The sequence below is a fragment of the Lepidochelys kempii genome, chromosome 10, assembly GCF_965140265.1.
Source record: "Lepidochelys kempii isolate rLepKem1 chromosome 10, rLepKem1.hap2, whole genome shotgun sequence".
Lineage (NCBI taxonomy): Eukaryota > Metazoa > Chordata > Testudines > Cheloniidae > Lepidochelys > Lepidochelys kempii.
Window position 1 is genome coordinate 33,413,723 of NC_133265.1, and position 19,590 is coordinate 33,433,312.

At 41.7% G+C, this 19,590-nt stretch overlaps 1 protein-coding gene across 8 annotated transcripts in view; it reads right to left on the bottom strand.

Moving 5' to 3' along the window:
* CREBBP (CREB binding protein) overlaps positions 1-19,590 on the bottom strand; it is a 191,712-nt gene that overhangs the window by 84,920 nt on the left and 87,202 nt on the right. For all 8 annotated transcript variants that reach the window (XM_073362777.1, XM_073362778.1, XM_073362774.1 and 5 more), the window contains exons 4-5: positions 6,678-6,927; positions 5,983-6,096 (exon numbers count right to left, since the gene is read on the bottom strand). In XM_073362777.1, coding sequence (XP_073218878.1) covers positions 5,983-6,096; positions 6,678-6,927 — 364 coding nt within the window. The remainder of the gene's footprint in view (positions 1-5,982; positions 6,097-6,677; positions 6,928-19,590) is intronic.

Consider the following 19,590-nt stretch of genomic DNA (forward strand, 5'->3'; position numbering starts at 1 on the left):
TAACAATTAACTATTTTACTGAAAAAGCAAAGCTTTCCCAAGGGGAAGAAAAGAAGAGGACTAACAGTGAAGCAATGGACATCATTTCTAGATTGTTGCTAATGATGGTCAAGAGGAAGAGAGTGGTAGTTGGGGTTATAGCCCTTTATATGTCCTGAGATAGTGGGACCACGCATGCAGTTTCGAAGGACAGTACTTCAAAAGTTCCAAGCTTATGTGCATGCTTATCAAAGCAGGTAAAACTTGAAGCAATAGTGTTCTTTTTCTTCATTTAAAAAGAATACTTCCACCCTATGTCCATGACACTTGCTCACAGTCCAAGTCTCCTCCTGGCTTCCAGTCCCAGTCTTCGTCCCTAAGCAGATCCAGCTTGTCCTCCCCACCACCTGGCTTCCAGACCCATAGTCCTTGCCCAACCAGTCCCATTCTCCACCCCCAGCTCTTAGTCCCAGCTTCATGCCCAAGCAATCCCAGACTACTCCTCATCCCTCCACTACATCCTCCCCACCAACTTCCAGTCACAGTTTCTCTCCCCGAACTCCAGTCCCACCCTTCTCTCCCTCACCCTCACTTTTGTCTCCTTTTCAGTTGAATCGGACTATTTCCTCCTCAGACATGATGCTTAGGTGCCAGCATGGGATCATTAAGAGTATAGGAAATACAGATTCTCTGCTCTCAGTTCTCGTGCCCAGCCCCACCCTGGCCCAGAGAAACTGGGAGCATTCATTACAGGGTAAGTCTTCTTGTCCCCGCAGCCCTTGGCTGCGGCATGTGAAGTTGCTGTATGAGGATGACATTTGTGAATGCCAATCACATGTAGGAGCTGTGAGGGGATGAAGAGTGCTCAGTTGCTCTGTAGTGATGGCGTATGCGAGGTTGGGCAGCACTAGGAGTAGTGAGAGGCTCATGTAGGCTTAGTGAGTACAGAATCTTGAGATTTAACTGCTAAAAATCAAAGAAGTCTCTGCTGAGACTGTGAATTGCAATTTTTCATAGGTTCGTAAACTAGTCCAAATTTGCAAGGGACAGAAGTCATCTTTTTGACATCTCCTTGCCAAATTAAGTCCCTACTTCAAAGCATTGGGGGCACCAGACATGTCCAAAGGTCAAGATTTTTGTTTTTTGTTTTTTAAATATGGGCACAGCAATGCATTTTCCCCTACCTTCATTCTTGGACATTTCTTAACCATTTAATCTGAAATTTTCCAAAAAGAGTTCAAGCTGATGGCAGACACTTGGCATGGAAAACTTTAGTCCAAATGGATAAAAGTTTTTCAAGGTATAAGCAACTGAAAACAGGATCTTATAAGAGGAAGTGTTATACAACCTTAATAATAGGTGGTGCTACCTCTAATAATAAAAATAAGTACTTAAGATTACATTTATATCAAGGATGTAGCTGAGATCAGACACATACATTCCTTGTAGAAAATCCAAACACTCAGAGACTTAAGTAAAATACCCTAAAAAGATATAGTTCAACACCACTCATTTGATAAGCATGTGAGGCACTGGATTCTTGCCACAATGCAGAGGGCTCCAGAAATGAAAAAGTTTACACGTGCACAGGTGTAAATATTTTAGAAAAATCTGCTACAGTGGATCTTGAAGATCTTGGCAACTGGGTTGGAGGCTAGGTAGATGCATTTGTCCCAGGAGTGAGAAAGGTTAATGAAATGGAGTGGCTGGCTGGAACATGAGTTACTACAGGGTATAAGAAGATTTCAGAACCTTGGGGATTGGCAAGTGTGAGGTGGTTGTTACTGGGGGGGGGGGGGGGGGCGGCCTTCCACCAGATCTTCCTACGTTTTGTGCTCTTTCCCCGAAGCTGCCCCTTCCTTATCTTTAAAAGATAGCTCTGAAGACCAACATGCATCTGTGCTGTATCTTTATATAGCACCTCTGCTTCAGAATGACCCTCTAGAACTCAAAGGGAGTTTGCAGTGTTCCAGATACCAGTGAGGAGCGACTGATCTAGCATGCTCCAAAATTTGGAAAGCATTAGAAACATTGGGAAGCACAGACTCAACAATTCAGAAGGTGGAGCCACATAAAAGCCCAGCACAGATGCAACAGAGATTCAAAGTTCAAATTTTAAGATAGGCAATGGAAGAGGGCTACAGATTCTAGTGCTCTCATGGCTTGCCAGATGGCTATCCTGAAACATTATCCTGTTTGCATCACAACTTGATAGAGAAGTAAATGTTACTGCTCTTTCCATTCCTTTCTTTTTCATTTTTTTCCCATCATTTTCTGCCATGGACATTTTTAACAATTATGGGAAATGTTACAAGCCATCACATTTAAAAGCAAGCATAATTTAATTTGGGATGTTGTGAACCAGCACACCAATGTTTGTTTACATCCTCATGTGTCATGTTGCTAATGTGCCAATTTTCAGATGCACCCCATTAATGTAATATTAGAATTCAGGTAAATTAAGAGGGCCTAAAGCGTGAGACAGGTGCACCTTAGTGTTCTCAATCAAAATAAATAAAATGTAAATGTTCACAAACTTAATTTTCTTATGCTTAGTACAAGCCATGAGAAGCCATCCATACATGCATTTCAGATTAAAGAATTTTGCACATCAGGGCACTGCTAGGCAGTACGTGCTAATGGTCAGTAGTGCTGAATTGAGGAAAAGAAAGGTGGGATTTGAGATTTGCATTGCCTTCCCCTTCCAAGAAAAGATGGCAAATTCTGCAGTTACCCTCCATCTTTCTGTTGCATCCAAGCCAAAACATCTTACTCAGAGATCTAACAACAAAGACTGCTTTTTACATAAAATTTATTTTAATTCAAGTGCTTTTACTGGTTTCATAAATCATACAAATGACAAAACAATGAACGTATGAACAATGCAAAGCCAAGTGTTCTGCAATGACTTAAATTAGAAGATCACCATAACAACACCTGCATTACGACTGCTAGAAACTCTGTAGTTAACAACTTGAGAGCAAATGCACCGAATGGATTTCTCACCGGAACTGATCAGACATTAAAGCTGCTATTTTTTAAAATTAAAACTACCAGCAAATGTCTCAAAAATCAGTTATTACAGAAATTAATCACTAGCAATTAGCCATGCCTAAAAGAAAGGGAGACCAGGGAGGAGATTGATAAAACAAGTAAAAGTCAGCATAAAGGGGCTATTTATATTCTTCAAAACTCGTTAATTTAGATTATCTATTCATAAGAATGACCATACTGGGTCAGACCAATCATCCATCTCGCCCACTAACCAGTCTGCCAACAGTGACCAATACCAGGTGCTTCAGAGGGAATGAACAGAACAGGCAATTATTGAGTGATCCACACCTTGTCATCCACTCCAAACTTCTGGCAGTCAGGGGCTAGGGACACCCAGAGCACAGTGTTGCATCCACAACCATCTTGGCTAATAGCCATTGATCTATCGATCCTTCTTGACCTTATCTTTTTACTAGCTCTTTTTGAACCCTGTTATTATTTTAGCCTTCACAACAACCCCTGGCAACAAGTTCTACAGGTTGACTATGCATTGTGAAAAGAAGTATTTCCTTTTGTTTTAAACCTGCTGCCTATTAATTTCATTGGGTGACCCCGGCTTCTTGGTTTATATGAAGGGGTAAATAACACTTCCCTATTCACTTTCTCCACCCTACTCATGGTTTTATAGACCTCAATCATACCTCCCCCCCCTTAGTCTCCTCTTTTCCAAGCTGAATAGTCCCAGCCTTTTTAACCTCTCCAGCTGTTCCAATCCCCTCATCATTTTTGTTGCCATTCTCTGTATCTTTTCCCAATTCTAATATATCTTTGAGATGAGGTGACCAGAACTATATGCAATATTCAAGATGTGGGAATACCATGGATTTATATGGTGACATTATGATATTTTCTCTCTTATTATCTATCCCTTTCCTAATGGTTCCTAATATTCTGTTAGCTTGTTTGACTGCTGCTGCACATAGAACAGACGTGTTATTCACAATCACACCAAGAACTTTTTCTTGAGCGTATTACATTGTCCAATGGGCACTATTTTGCATTTATCAATATTGAATTTCATCTGCCAGTTTGTTGCCCAGTCACCCAGTTGTGTGAGATCCCTTTGTAACTCTTCGCAGTCTGCTTTGGACTTAACTATCTTGAGTAATTTTGTATCATCTGCAAACTTTGCCACCTCACTATTCACCTCTTTTTCCAGATCATTTATGAATATGTTGAACAGCACTAGCCCCACTACAGATTCCTGGGGGACCCCACTATTTACCTCTCTCCATTCTAAAAACTATTTATTCCTACACTTTGCATCCTATCTTTTAACCAGTTATGATCCATGAGAGGTCCTTCCCCATTGTCCCATGTCTGCTTACTTTGCTTAAGGGCCTTCGGTGAGGGATCTTGTCAAAGGCTTTCTGAAAGTCCAAGTACAATATATCCACTGAATCACCCTTGTCCACAGGTTTGTTGACCCCTTCAAAGAATTCTAATAGATTTGTGAGGCATGATTTCCCTTTACAAAAGCCATGTTGACTCTTCCCCAACAAATTGTGTTAAATCTTTGTGCCCGATCATTCCGTTCTTTACTGTAGTTTCAACCAATTTGCCTCGTACTGAAGTTCGGCTTACCAGCACATAATTGCTAGGATTGCCTTTGGAGCCTTTTAAAAAAATTGGTGACACATTAGCTATTCTCCACTTATCTGATACCAGAGGCTGATTTAAGTGATAGGTTACATACCACAGTTGTTAGTTCTGCAATTTCATATTTGAGCTACTTTAGAACTCTTGGGTGAATGCCATCTGGTCCTGGTGACTTACTACTGTTTAATTTATCAATATGTTCCAAATCTGAATCACTTGCGCAGGAATTTTTCAACCTAAGCTAACCTAACCATAAGAAAATGGTAGAATCACGTTTTTGGTAGCTTCTTTCCAGTCTTAACTCCCTTTGTCTTTGGTGAAACTCTTCCACCTCTTTCTTACATGGCTTATTAGCTTGCCTCACTTTCCTTGTGGTCTCAGCCTAAACCAGAAGTAGAACTCTTTCAGAACACAACTACTCAAATTTGCAGTTCTGCCCTGACCCTCAGTTATTTCCCACCACCTCCCCCGATGACTTAAGACTTTTCTTTTATCTCCTTTTCAAATTTACTTTTGTGTGATATCATTTAACAGACTGTAGCATCCACACTGTTAGATCTTCTGTCTCAGTTTATTTTTATCCTGCCCAGCAATCCTTTAAAACCCACCAATATAATTTCAACAATTATCTACTTCGAGGACAAAAGAACACAAATGGACCAGAAGTTGAAAAAATAAATATTACCTAACTGTAATATTAAGCTATTATGCTGGAGTTCACAAGAAGGCTTACTAGAATTTCAGCCATTCATTCCTTTTCTTTAGGGTTAAATATACAGTGCAATGCAGTTCTACTTATTCTTACAATTAATCACTGGAACACATGCATCACATCTTCCTCTCCACAAACCTGTTTCCATTTATGCAAATTTGTTTGTCCTACATTGATCAATGGCACCCTTGGTTAAGAACCAGACTTGAAATTATTTCTGATATTATGAAAGATAGGAAAGAATCTTAAATCTTCTCTAGAGCCATCTGTGGGCAAATAACGAATTGCACAATTTATGGGTATAATAACTAGACCCACTAATAATTTGACTGACCTATCTTAATACAAAATGACAGCTAGAAATTGTCCTGTCTTGGCAAAATGGATGTTGTCTTTCTGGACTGGGAATTTCCCTTTGTCATGAATCAGGTATTAAAAGTAATAATTTGAATATAATGATCAAAAAAGGGGACTGCCCAAATGTATTTTTTTATAACAGAATACCATATACAGCAAATGAGTTTATCAAACCACTATAATTCAAAGTCCTTCATAGTACTGTATATTTGATTCAGTTTGTTTTACCTATGTTATTCTAATGTTTGTACAGTAGCTGATAAGTAGAAATGATCACTTACGTTGTTGGTTTCTTTTGTCACTGGCATTTTTCAAAGGGAGGCACACAGGACAATCATGCCGAGTACAATTCTTCCAGTGAGAGATGATTTGTCGTGAAGATGCACAATGAGCAACTATCAAAAAAGTGAAGCAATAAAATTTAGGTTTAAGTCTGGTTTTATGGCTTTGAATAAACTCATTCCATTTCCATTATCCTCAATTTTCTTTACTAAAGAGTGCTACAAACACCAAAATCTCAAATACAACTAAACAAAATGTCAGGACTTGACAAATAATGACCATCTCTTTCTCTGGAGAGTACATTAATAAAGATGCTGCTCTGACATGAAGGAACTAGTTCAACAACAATCTAATGGCTTTCACATGCTAAGCTAGTAGAGATAAGGTATGCTGCACATGTGACATGCTTGATCTGTGATGGGAGAAGTGAAACATGCTACTCTTTCAGGAGTAAAACAGTATTAATAGTGACCTTGAAAGATTAAATATTTTATTCTTTCTGCTAAGAACAACTGTATGATGGTGGTAATAAGTGGAAGGGAAAAAAGGCAAAAAGGTGTAGCAGCTATTTAAAGAAAGGAACTTTTATGCCGGGGAAAAAGTCACTGTCAGCTGGCAAAAAACAGGAGAGAAAAAAACTCACTGGAGAGTAGTAAAGAACTCGTCTATTGACCTTCTGGCAATTTGTTCTTACCTTGACAGGCTTTCCCAGCTTGACAATGTGTCATGTGATTGAGGACGTTCTTCATGGTTCGACAGTGTGGGAGAGCACAGGCTCGCACCTCTCCATTTGCTTGCTCTCGTCTCTGACATTTGTGGGCATGAAGCAGTAGAACCAATTGCTGCTGTATCAGTTTGCGTTTCTCAGGATCTGCTGTTGGTCCAGCTGCCATTGCTTGTGTTGGTACAATTCCCACCTGCTGTACCTGGGTTTGCATCTGTGGCTATGAAAAAACATTTTGTTTTCATGTGTTATCGAGTAAATTCCACATAAATGTAACTGAGAACAGCATTAATATGTAAGATATTGAAACAGTGTCACCTGTTTTAATCTTATAGTCATAATCTTAAGAATTAAAAGTAGTTTGAAAATCACAACACAATTCACAAACTATTCTGGTGTGACAGGCGATAAGTACCTAAAACCAACATTTATAAATACCTAAACATGTCAGTATTTAATTCTTAGGGATGAGAGTTTCTCTCTCTAGAGCAGGGGTTCCCAAACTTGTTCCGCCGCTTGTGCTGGGAAAGCCCCTGCTGGGCTGGGCCGGGCAGGTTTGTTTACCTGCCGCGTCCGCAGGTTTGGCCCATCGCCGCTCCCAGTGGCCGCGGTTTGCTGCTCTAGGCCAATGGGAGCTGCTGGAAGCGGCGGTCAGTATGTCCCTCGGCCCACACTGCTTCCAGCAGCTCCCACTGGCCTGGAGCAGCGAACCGCGGCCACTGGGAGTGGCAATGGGCCAAACCTGCGAACATAGCAGGTAAACAAACTGGCCCAGCCTGCCAGGGCCTTTTCCTGCACAAGTGGCGGAACAAGTTGGGGAACCACCACTCTAGACTGATTCTCAGGAAGTCTGCCTTCACTTCTTGGAAGGAAAACTTTTTCTTTTTTTTTTTTTTTTTTCTGTTAAAGAGAAAGATCCCTTAGGAACTTTCTGTTGAATAAAGGAAGATTTTAGCAAGATTTTAATAAAGGGTATCAAAAATATGACCAATTTATTCAACGGCCATCTTGATTTCAATGACAGAAGAGTGTGCTCAGCACCTGGAAACCAGACAGTTATTTAAGAGTCTAAATATAGATTTAGTCACCCATTTTCAAAAGTCATAGATTATTCCTATCTTGATAACAGATTTAGCCAATCTGGAAAAGGATGCTGTTGCTAGATTCTTTATAGTGAAAAGTATTTCTGCTTCTACTGTTAAAATTTTGGTGCCTTCATCTTCAGCGGGGACAGCATCCTGTATCTACTTTCAAACTGGCAATCTTAGTATCTAATAAAAAGAACGAGGAGTACTTGTGGCATCTTAGAGACTAACAAATTTATTTGGGCATAAGCTTTTGTGGGCTAAACCCACTTCATCAGGTTTAGATCACGAAAGCTTATACCCAAATAAATTTGTTAGTCTCTAAAATACCACAAGTACTCCTCCTTCTTTTTGCTGATACAGACTAACACGACTACCACTCTGAAACTTATTAGTATCTAATGGCATTACAAATGTACAGGAGGCCATGTGGCTAAAGAAAAACAGACCCACACTGTTGCTCAAGGTCTGTGAGTGTCTTATCAAACCGTTCATGGCATGGAATCACTGTCTGCAGGGAGACAGGAACTTGCTGCAGTCGAATCCACAGTCACCACTATAAACTCTATGAGCTACATGGGAGTCAGAATAGACTTTTCCATTTATACCCAGATTCCAAGGATGCCAAGAAGTGGAGCAAGGATAAGGTTGCCAACTAAACTTCCAGCTGGCTTCTGCCTGTTTGAAGCCAGTGGTCCAAGTGCAGGAAGATGGTGTAGCCATTTTATCTCATGTGTGCTACTAACACTAAGACAACAACATTCGTGAAGACCCTGGATGCTGTTGCCAGCCTGAACTGAAGTACTTTGAACTGGCAGTGTTCTTGTCCTACCAGAAACCTCAGGAATCTTTTGAGGGATAGGTAAGTGGGTCCATTTGACAGTAACCATTTTTCATGTCAAGAGCTGCAAACTATGTGTCCTTCTCCAAGGAGAATTACTGATGCCAGTATAACCATGCAGAATTTTAGTTTGAGAACAAAAATTATGTCAAGAATAGGCCTCCATCCTCCCTTTTTCTTGGGAGCTATGAAATAGAGTAAAACCCTTCCCCTTGATGCTGATATGGCACTTCCTCTATAGCTCCTAATTCAAGGAAAAATTATATCTCCTGCTAAAGGGTCTCCTCATGAGACTGGTCCCTGAAGAGAGACAGGGAAGGTGTTTTTGGAGGAGGTGGGTAAACAAACTTGATTGTGTAGCCAAACTGAATGGTATCTAGGACTCACAGGTCCACTGTTATAGCCCTCCAGTTAAGGGCAATGTATGCTACACAGCCACCAAAGTGGACTCCAGAAACAGGTGGGAATGGCCTCATAAGGTTGCAACTCTCCAGCAGCCCATCAAAAATAGCTTTTAGCAGGTGGATGAGGTTGGGTGGCTAGTTCGGCACACCTTGTCATCTGCACTTTGACGCTTGTGTGGTGGTTCATATTCTCAATGGTGATAGAAAGGCTGTGAAAGGAGTCTTTGCTTATACACCTGTTTATGATGCTGCTTCTTTGGGGCTCATGAATGCCCAGGAAGAGGAGGGCTGTCCTGGAGTCTTTAAGTGAGTACAAAGACTTGTCTGTTTTCTTACTGAAAAGACCAGTTTAATGAAATGGCAAGTCCTCAATGGTGTTCTGAATCTCCCTGGGGAACCCCAAAGAGTGAAATCACAACACACTACATTACTACTGTGGTATCAGCCGCGTTCACAGCTAAAATCTTATTGCAAGCTGCATAAAGACTGCCTTCCTTAACAAGGGTTTGGAATTGGGCCATGGCCCCTTCTGGGGGAGTGTGTCTTTGAACTCCAGGAACTTCAAGTCGTCATAAAGTCATATTTTGCAAATAGGGACTGGTAGTTAGAGATCCTGAGAACCGGATGCTAGTGGATGTGTATACCTTCCTCCTCAGAAGATCCAGGCGTTTCACTCCCTTGTCCACAGGGATGGCTTTAGGCTGTTGCTACCTGGATTCTTCTGTGGCTGCTTGTACTATTAGGGAGTTGGGGGCAGGGAAGGTGAACAAGAGTTCTTCCCCTTTTGCAGGCACAAAAGTAATGTTTCTCAGCCCTTTTAAGGGTAGAGGTACGTTACCAGGGTATGCTATACCACTCTATAATTGCCTACGAGAGGGACAACGTGACACTTGGTAGAGTGCACAGATCCAAGCTGTGATGCATAAAGATTCCAAGGACTCAAATAGGGCCTGTATGAAGGCTTGAATACTGGTTTGGTGTGAGGGAAGGCACTAGGCACCTGTGATCCCTTGGAAAGTGATCCTGCTTGCATGGAGGATGGGTCCAGGAAACTCTCAAAACCCTGTCTAGACTAACCTCTCTGGGAGATGGTAGTTTGTCCTACCTAGTTTGTCAGCCAACAAGAAGGCTGGATCTGACTCCATCAGAGGTACTACTGGTGCCAGTGGAAGGAAACTTTGCCTCATGGATGGAGAAGGGGAATAAATTCTTTCTGAGATGGTATCCCCTTCTGGCATTAAAATGTCCCTCTGAAGTACCAGGCCTAAAAACAGTAGAGAGTCAGGGTCTGGAAGGTTGAAAATATCCTCTGAGTAGCATTTGTCTCAGTATGTCCTGGAGTACAAGGGGTCCCAGTTATTGGTTCTGTTTGATACAGTGCCTCAATAGACTTAGTGGTTGGCAGAGCCTACCATTGGACAAAGAGTGCTGTCTGCTGCTCTTGGTCCATACCGGAGGATGTTGGCGGCTTGTGAGAGGCCACGGTCGCCACTACTGTCAACAGTGGTGGTAGTTCCATTGGAGCCTTGCTCCTGCATGCATTCCCTTCATGGTCAGGAGGCTTAGGGAGACTTAAGTCCTTGGGACCTGCATGTGAAGACTCAACTGACTTGGAAGGGCTCGGAAAGGATCCTTTCTCTTGGAAACAGACTTAGAGAGGAATTTGTTTTTATATTGGTCACATTGCCGCTTTACTCTTATGAGAAGCCCAAGATAACGGGTAGATTTATCTGATCCGGCCTCTGCTCCAGAACTCATGCTTGGAGGTACACTGCGTGAGGACTGTAGCTGTCGTATAGGGGCATCTCGCTGGCATGGACCTGACTGGGGTCTCATGGCTTTCTCCAGGAGGTAACTCCTCAGTCAGAGCTCTCGTCCCTCTCAGGTCCGAGGTGGGAAGGAGTGAAAGATACTCCACTTAGCGGAGATATGCACCTCCCCAAAGCAGTAAAGGCAGTCCTGGTGGTAGTCACTGACTGAGAAGGAGCAAGAACACGAGACGGTTTTTAAATCATCTGATTCTGGGTAAAGTCCTACTCTCTAAAGGGAAGACAGAGAGGGTCCCTGAGGTGGGGAAAAACAAAGCAACACTATTAGAATACTACAAAAACACTAACAAATTATATACAATTATATTTAGAGAGATTAAGACAATGCGAGAATAGCTCCGGGCTGAGGATTCAGACTCAGGCACACAGCAGTGAAAAGGAACTGGAGAGATGGTCGATCCACACCTTCCCTTATACCCTCAGTGCTGAGCACAAGGAAATCCAACATGCAGGTGTGGACCAATGGATACTACTTGCAAGATTTTCTGGTCTTAGGTGCATGGTGCACATGCATATCCATTTGTGGAATACACACTGGGACTAGCACTCCAAGGAAATTCCACGTTTCCCTCCCTACTCCTACTTGATATTCCCATTTGTACACCTAAGAATCACATTAGTCCTCTTAGTCACAACTTTCCATTGGCGGCTTTTGTTCAGTTGGTTATGATAGTCAGGGTTACACATTGCTTAATTTCATTGCATGACAGAAAACTGAATTACTGGGAAGATATTTTGTTAAATTATATCTCCCTTAAAATACTACTAAAAATTGAGCTGAGCCGCATAAAGTTTTTGTAGACATTATTTGAGCTCTTTATATACTCCTCTACAGGCAGAGTCAAAGCCTCTCAACATCATTTCTTCTATCAAAATCACTACATTATGCAAAACCAAGAGAATCAACTGAGTTTACTGAGAGTGAGCATAGAAGAACACGCAAGATCAAATGCTGAGATTCAGCAGACTAAGTTTGCCATAAAGCATTCTGACAAACTGTTAAGTCAGACGGAGAAGAGCTGCTCCAATTCACGTTAGAGAAAACAACTGAGAAAGATGAGGACTGGATGGTTATATTAGCTTCTTAAGTAATATTCTTGAACTCCATCTGCTGGTCAGAAGAGTAATTGTAAAATCTAAATTTGTATTTCCAATGTACAGTAGCCAAACCCTTGGGCACATCAATCATTGTCTAAACAGTCCACTGAGAACACTATAGATGCATCTGTGCTTTCCTTGAAGAAAATACTCTTAAGCCTTGATTCATGCAGAAATGGATGCACTAAAAAAATTGGGTCAACCTAATAGAAAAAACTTAAAAAGGCACTCTCTCACTCAGTCTCATAGCCTATGTGCCGCATGCACTGGGGTTTACAAAAGAGTCTGACAAATAAAGGGTGGTCACAAAAACTCTTGTAGCTTAGTTGCACAGTGCCGTGAATGCTACAACGTGCAGAATGTTGCTTAATTCCTTCATTTAATAATATAGGGTGGTATCACACCTCAATATCCCCCCCCCCCCCAAAAAAAAGAGTCTGATGCTTGATCCACCCTTACAACTCTAAAACAAGACAGACTAAAATCATGCTAAATCTCAAAGGTCTATCAGCATGATTGCAGCATCCTTTGAAGTTGAGGGAATCTCCTTTCTTCCATAAAAAGAAAAGGAGTATTTGTGGCACCTTAGAGGCTAACAAATTTATTAGAGCATAAGCTTTCGTGAGCTACAGCTGACTTCATTGGATGCATATATTTTTTCCACTGTATGTATCCGATGAAGTGAACTGTAGCTCACGAAAGCTTATGCGCTAATAAATTTGTTAGTCTCTACGGTGCCACAGGTACTCCTTTTCTTTTTACGGATAAAGACTAACACGGCTGCTACTCTGACTCCTTTCTTCCAGTAACCATTCAACACAGAAATCCCTGTACTGAAAGCAATACTTTCTGTGACAGTCATGAGACGTTTCACGCTCTCCTTCTAGGGCTCTGGGTACTCTGAGATAGCTCTCACTGCTGGAACATCCTTCCACTGGAGGGAAGAAGCGTTGTATAACTTCTCAGCATGGTGTGCTGAGAAGTTATACAACGCTTATATCAGTTAATTACAGCTGGTTATTCCCCCCAACATTTCTGAAAAAGAGCTCTTAAGGAGATACTTTTTGTTCCTTACATGCAAATTGATATTTTCATAATATACATCTCTAGCAATCCAGTGCCTTTATTGAGAACAATGGATGTAGCTCCCATATCCACTACTCAGATAATGTTTGGACCCACGAAGAAAAAAAGTTCCTTAGATTGTCCTGATGCTAAGACTCTGTGCCTAGACCCTTTTACCCTAAGGCTGACCATTTAAAATGCAAAGGGTCTCCTCCTTGTTACCTCTTTGGTACTGAAAGGAGTTAACCTTGATAAAGTTTGCTTTCTTCCTCAAGTGGCTTCACCCTGTTAGAATATAGATATTCAGGCCTGTCTGTAAAGGCCTATACTCTACGAATTTAGGTGTATTCTTATCACTTGGCTAGTTAGAGGTATAAAAGAAAGAATCAAAATCACTGTCTGCTAGTGTAAGGTCCTTCTCTTACTGTGACAGTCTGAGGCCCTGTTCTTAGGCTAAGGCCTTTGGCTAAGCAACAGAGGCAGCCATAAGCTGGGAAGCGGCTAGTCACATCCTCACATTCCAAACTAGTCACATTGGAATAAAGGTGCTATTGGGCTGTTAGGAATACAATCCTGCCCTGATAGTGCCTATCGCCTCCAGAGAAAGGGAAGTGCCTAGAAGATGTAAAAGGAAACTTAGTTTAATAGCATCCTGTCTGGCAAGAACTCACTTATCAATAGCTGGGATGTGAAATCCTCACTTCTGTATTGTTTTGTCATTATAGTTCCCACTTTGCCATTCAGAGAAACAGCCGTGTTAGTCTGTATTCGCAAAAAGAAAAGGAGTACTTGTGGCACCTTAGAGACTAACCAATTTATTTGAGCATAAGCTTTCGTGAGCTACAGCTCACTTCATCAGATGCATACCGTGCAATGAACTAGAGTGTAGTGTGTTGCAAACATGGGGATAGAACTCCAGGTAGCTTCCTTGCAGCAGGACGTCAGATACAAGCTGCTTCCACCTCATGCCTGCTTGCATGGAATGAGTTGTGACAGCCACAGGGGAAGGAATTTTTGCTATCTTGTAGAACTCCAAGATGCATCCCGAAACCCACTTAGAAATCTCTGGGAGATTCTGGCTTGCCCATGCCATCTCTTTGCTATGGCAATAAAAAGTTTCAAGTAATTTCCTAATAAGTTTGGTTCATTTCAGGGCATACCAGACATCAAGGGAGGATGGTCTCTTCTCTTCAGAAGTGTGGGGTTTTGGGAACAATACAGGTAAGTATCATTTCATTGGAGGTGAAACTCAAACAATCTTGGGGAGAAATCCAGGATGCAGTTGGAGAGAAATCTTTTCTTTGTGAAACACTGTATAAGGAGGACCTGCCATGATGGCTCCAACCTCACTGACCCTCCTAGCAGAAAGGATAGCCACAAAAAGCCACCCTCATAGACAGGTGGGTCCTGGCACATGTTGCCATGGGTTCAAAGGGTGGACCTGAGAGAGTGTTCACAGGACAAGGTTAAAGGTCCCACTGATGTGTTAAGCACTAGTGAGAAGGTCCTGATCAGGCCTTTCATAAATTGTGCTGAAGCAGGGTGAGTAAAGATGGACCATCCTTCCACTGGAGGGAGGAAGACACTAATCACTGCTATGTGTACTTGCTGAGAACTGATAGTGATCCCTGAAGTCCTCAGGGACAAGAGATAGTTTAGGACAACTGGGATGCTTAAGGTATCTACAGACGGTTGGTGCAGTTGAGTCCAGACCAATAAAAGTCTCTCCATTTGGCCAGGTAGCAGGTTCTAGTAGAATCCTTTCTACTTTGGTGAAGGATCTCCTCAACAGGGGCCAAGCATGAGAATTCTATTTCCAACGCCCATCCAAACACCAAGCCATGAGGTGGAGTGAGGAATTTTAATGCTTGCTTAATTTCCCCCCCCATCCTGGATTAGGAGATCAGGGAATGAGCAGACTCTGACTGGTGGGTGGGTGGGCAGGCAGACGTCTTTAGAAGTTCCATGAACCAGAGCTGTCTGGGCCAGTAGGCTGCTAGGAGAATGATACCAGTTCTGTCGTGACATATCCTCCCCATAACTTGCAGAAGTAGGGAAATGGGAGGAAAGGCATATCTGAGGCCATTTGTCCAAGGCAACAGAAGAGCATTGCCTTGGGAGTCACAATCCATGGCACCTCTGGAACAAAATAGGGGGAGCTTTCTGTTAGTTTGGAATGCAAATATTGGAGTACCCCACCGGGTAAGTATTTCACTTATGATTGTCATGAACCTCCCACTCACAGTCTGCCAAGAAGCTTCTGCTTAGTCTGTCTGTAAGGGAGTTGTGAATACTGGGGATATAGGCGGCCTGTATCATGACGTGCTTTCTGACGCACCAGTTCCAAAGTCTGACAGCTTCCAGGCAGAAGAAATGAGATTTTGCTCCTCCCTGTTCATTGACATAGACCACCATGGTGATACTGTCCAACATTATCCGTAAATGGAATACGAGTATGAGTGGAAGGGAGGCTTTGCACGCAAGGCAGACTGCCCTCATTTCTAGTATGTTTATATGTAGCCTGTTCTCTCGTGAGGTCCAGGTACCCTGACCAATGTGGTTGTACAGGTGAGCATCCCACCACAGGAGGAAGGCATCTGTCACAATGGTGGCTGTGGGAGGGCTGAAGGGAACTCACACCACGACCAACAAATGAGGGAGGTGATAACTCTGGTGGGAACAGTCACCTTGGAATTGATGTGGTCCTCGTTCAGTTGGCAGATTGAATGGAGCCAAGCTTGCAGACACCACAAGTAGAGTCTGACAAACAGCGTCATGTAAGTGCATTTGGCCTTGAGCCTAACAGTGAAAGATACCTGTGCACTGTAGTTTGTGGTCTGCTGGTAATGCATGAAATCACTTTGGTTATTTTATGAATCCTGTCTGTGGGGAGATATGCTCTTGCAGAAACTGAGCCCAATGTTGCCCCCATTAAATTTATTGTTCTTGTGGGTAACAAAATGGACTTTTCTTTATTTATGTAAACATTTATGGCTGCTAGAAGTTGTACGAGAAGACCTGACCCCCGAACAAGAGCGGCCTACCAGGAGTCAGTCATCTAGGTATGGAAACAATGTATAGCCCTGGTACTTCAACTGGGCTGCTACCACAGAGAAAACAATCGTAAATGTTCTGGGTGCTGCAGTGAGCCAAAAGGGGAGGGCCTGAAACTGTTCCTGGCCAACCGTAAAACGCAGGAACTCTCTGTGTGATGGGTTACGGTCCACATGGAAATACATGTCCTATGTGTCAAGAGCTGTGAACCACATCCTTTTCTGAAGGGAAGAGTTTATCAATGCCAATATAACCAGAATTTCAGCTTTCAAATAAAGATGTTGAATTGCCAAAGGTCAGGATGAGTCTCCCCCTCAGTCTTCTTTAGAAATTGAAAATACTGGGAGTAGATCCCCGTCCCATGATGAGGTGGGATGTGCTCTATTGCCACTCGGTGCAAAAGGGATTCTACCTCATGCTGAAAAATCACCTCATGAGAGTGGTCCCCAATGTAGGACCAGGAAGGGAGTTTGAGAGGCAGGAAGGAGAGAAACTATGGAGTATCCCTGATGGATAATCTCCAGAACCCAACTGTCCGTAGAAGTGTTTAGATTCTATAGCATTAAACTGCAGTTTCAAAAAGGAATTATGCAGCTGTGCAAATGGCTTCATAATAGAATTATACACAGGGTCCTGACTTTACCAGGTGGCAACAAGCCCCTTTATATAAACACACCACCAAAATATAGATGATTTTTAAGACAACGCACGCAAGAGATGAAGGAGCAGTCCTCCGACAACTGGATGGGACTAAGCCTGGAAGTTTATGAGATTTATATTCTCTCCTTCCCCTTTATGCTTCCTTTCAGACACAGCCTGAAGTGAGGATTCCTGAAATTCCTGCTAGATTTAAGAGAGTTATCTGAAAGACAAGGGTGGTATCTGTGCATCAATACTTCTGCTAAAGAATGGCAATGTTTCTAGTGTCAACCAACAGTAAGTAATTTGCATCTCACTGAGAGGCATTATCAATTTCTATAGTAACTGCTATCATGTTTAAGAGCATAAAACATAACTAAATTTGTAGTTTCCATAGAAACTATACAAGCAGTTCAATTAAATTATTCCTAATACATTGAGGGATCTTCAAGTGGTGATATTTTAATTTTACTTTGTGAAGCTGCAGCAAGCACAGAAAATATCAAATGAAATTGGCCAAGTTTGCAATACTCTAAACATCCACAATTTCCAAAGTAAATTATATTTTTAAAAAGTATACTAACAAGAACTATTCTCACAATTAACTTGCACTAACTAGAAGTCATTTGTTTTGCACAGCAGAAACAAGAGAGCATTCAATAGTGTGCTTCCCATATCAGAGCCAAAATGATACCAGATACTATTCACTCTATCAGCAAACAGTCCACTTTGTATATAAAACAAAACTTCTAACTGTTTTAGGAATTTACACACACTCGTAGTGGTGTAGATAGAGCTTACATAACACAGCATTTCCTGCATCTATTCTGGGACTTAGTGTACAAGGTTAAAACCAAATACAACCCTTTATGACAAACAATGGAGTATACCTTGAGAATTAATTTACTGCACAACTGTGTACACACAAACTTTGTCTATATTATTAGAAAATTTACCCATTGCCGAAAATGCGGATCAGGTGAACCCGTGCGAAGTTGAAATGGCAAGTGCAGACAGGATCAAAGTGAAACATTACTGAATTTAGAAACCATGGCTGAACCTTGCAACCATTTATTGCTTCAATATTCTAAAAGGTGACCAAAACCACAGTGTAATTCTAAAAATCTGTATGAAAGGGCATTTCATTTTATTATGGCATTTTTAAAACACAATTTTCATTTAAAATACAATACAGTGGTCAAAATGCACTTGCTCTCAGTCTTTTATCAAGACTGTGGATGGAAGTGGCATCTCTTACTAACAGTGAGATGACAATAAGCACAGTTAGATAAATTTAAGCACAATAGGGCACTTTAACTTTGCAGTAATAAATATGAACACACAGTTTATGAAGTAACAATACGACAACCTAAGATACTGGACCTTACTATAAGTTCACCACCAATATGAACAAGTTTTTGTTACCAAACTCAGGGGTTCTCAAACTTCATTGCACCGTGACCCCCTACTGACAGTAAAAATTACTACATGACCCCAGGAGGGGGGGGACCAAAGCTGGAGCCTGCCCAAGCCCCACTGCCAGGGGCAGAAGGGGGGTTGGCAAAGCTGAGGCACAAGGGCTTCAGCCCCAAGCAAGGGGGCCTGAAACCTGAGTCCCAACACGCAGGGTTGAAACCCTCAAACTTCGGCCTCAGGTGGTGGGGCTTGGCCTTCGGTTTCAGCCCTGGGTCACAGCAAGTATTAGCCAGCCCTGGCAACCCCATTAAAATGGGATCACGATCCACTTTGAGGTCCCAATCCATAGTCTGAGAACCACTGAAACTTATTCTAGAAGCAGCCTTATGATTACATACCACATAGTATAAAGAACTGAATTGGCTGACTTTTCTTATAACCTTAAGGATGACTTCATTTATAAAGTGCAACAAAATTTTCAGTAATCATTTTAGGAGAAACTGTTGTAATTGATGGTTTCTCCTTTCACTTTTGAGTTCCAAAATTGTATGCAAAAAGCTCCTCCTCCTTTCTAATCAGCTGTGCCTTCATTCAGTGATGCCACAATCCAGTGTTGCCTTTTAGCAGCATTCTAACACAGCTAGAAAAAATTAGGAAGGAACTGATTATTTTGGTAAAGAAGCTTTTTCTTAAAGGTGATCTGCAAAAGAAAAATGAACACTGATGTAGAGGGAGATTGTCAAATGGAAAATCACATTTCCAGTTGAAAATTTTGTAGCAATATTTTTATAAAGAATCCCTAAGATGAAAGGAAAATATCTTCTCTTTATTTCAGTTTGCTTGGTGCATTTGACAGCATCTAGTGAATTCAGTTTCACTGTTCCTTTGAGTGTACAAACCTACCCCAGACTCTATAGACTCAATTACAGCAGAAGCAGAGGTGAAAGTGTAACAGACTGAAGAGGCAGCAGGTGGTAGTGTGCACAAAAAGAAAAGGAAAGGTGAAGGCTTGAGCATGCTCGGTGATGTTGCTCTCAAGTACACTCAATTCTGAACATCAGCAGGGAACAGACACCCCTCCCCCCTTAATTTTAGTTTTAATAATGCAGAGCTTATTGTTTAGGGGTACTCAAAGAAAATATTTTTAAAAAAATGGAAATTCGTAGTGTCTCCTTTTAAGGACAGAACTTTTTGCTAAATGCTCCTGGTAACCAATAATGGGTGTTACTGAGCACAGAAATAAGTTTTATATAAGCTTCTAAATCCCCCCCACCTGCCTTCCTGATTATTTCTCAGTTTACTAGAGATGTGACAGAATGCAATACTGTCTCAGAGGAATCCACGCAATTCTTAGTGTCTGAGATACCAGAGAACAATGAATTCTGGGATATCTTCAGTGAAACAAAAAGAACCAATTTCTGAGGTGAAAAACAATTGGGAGGGTGGATGCTA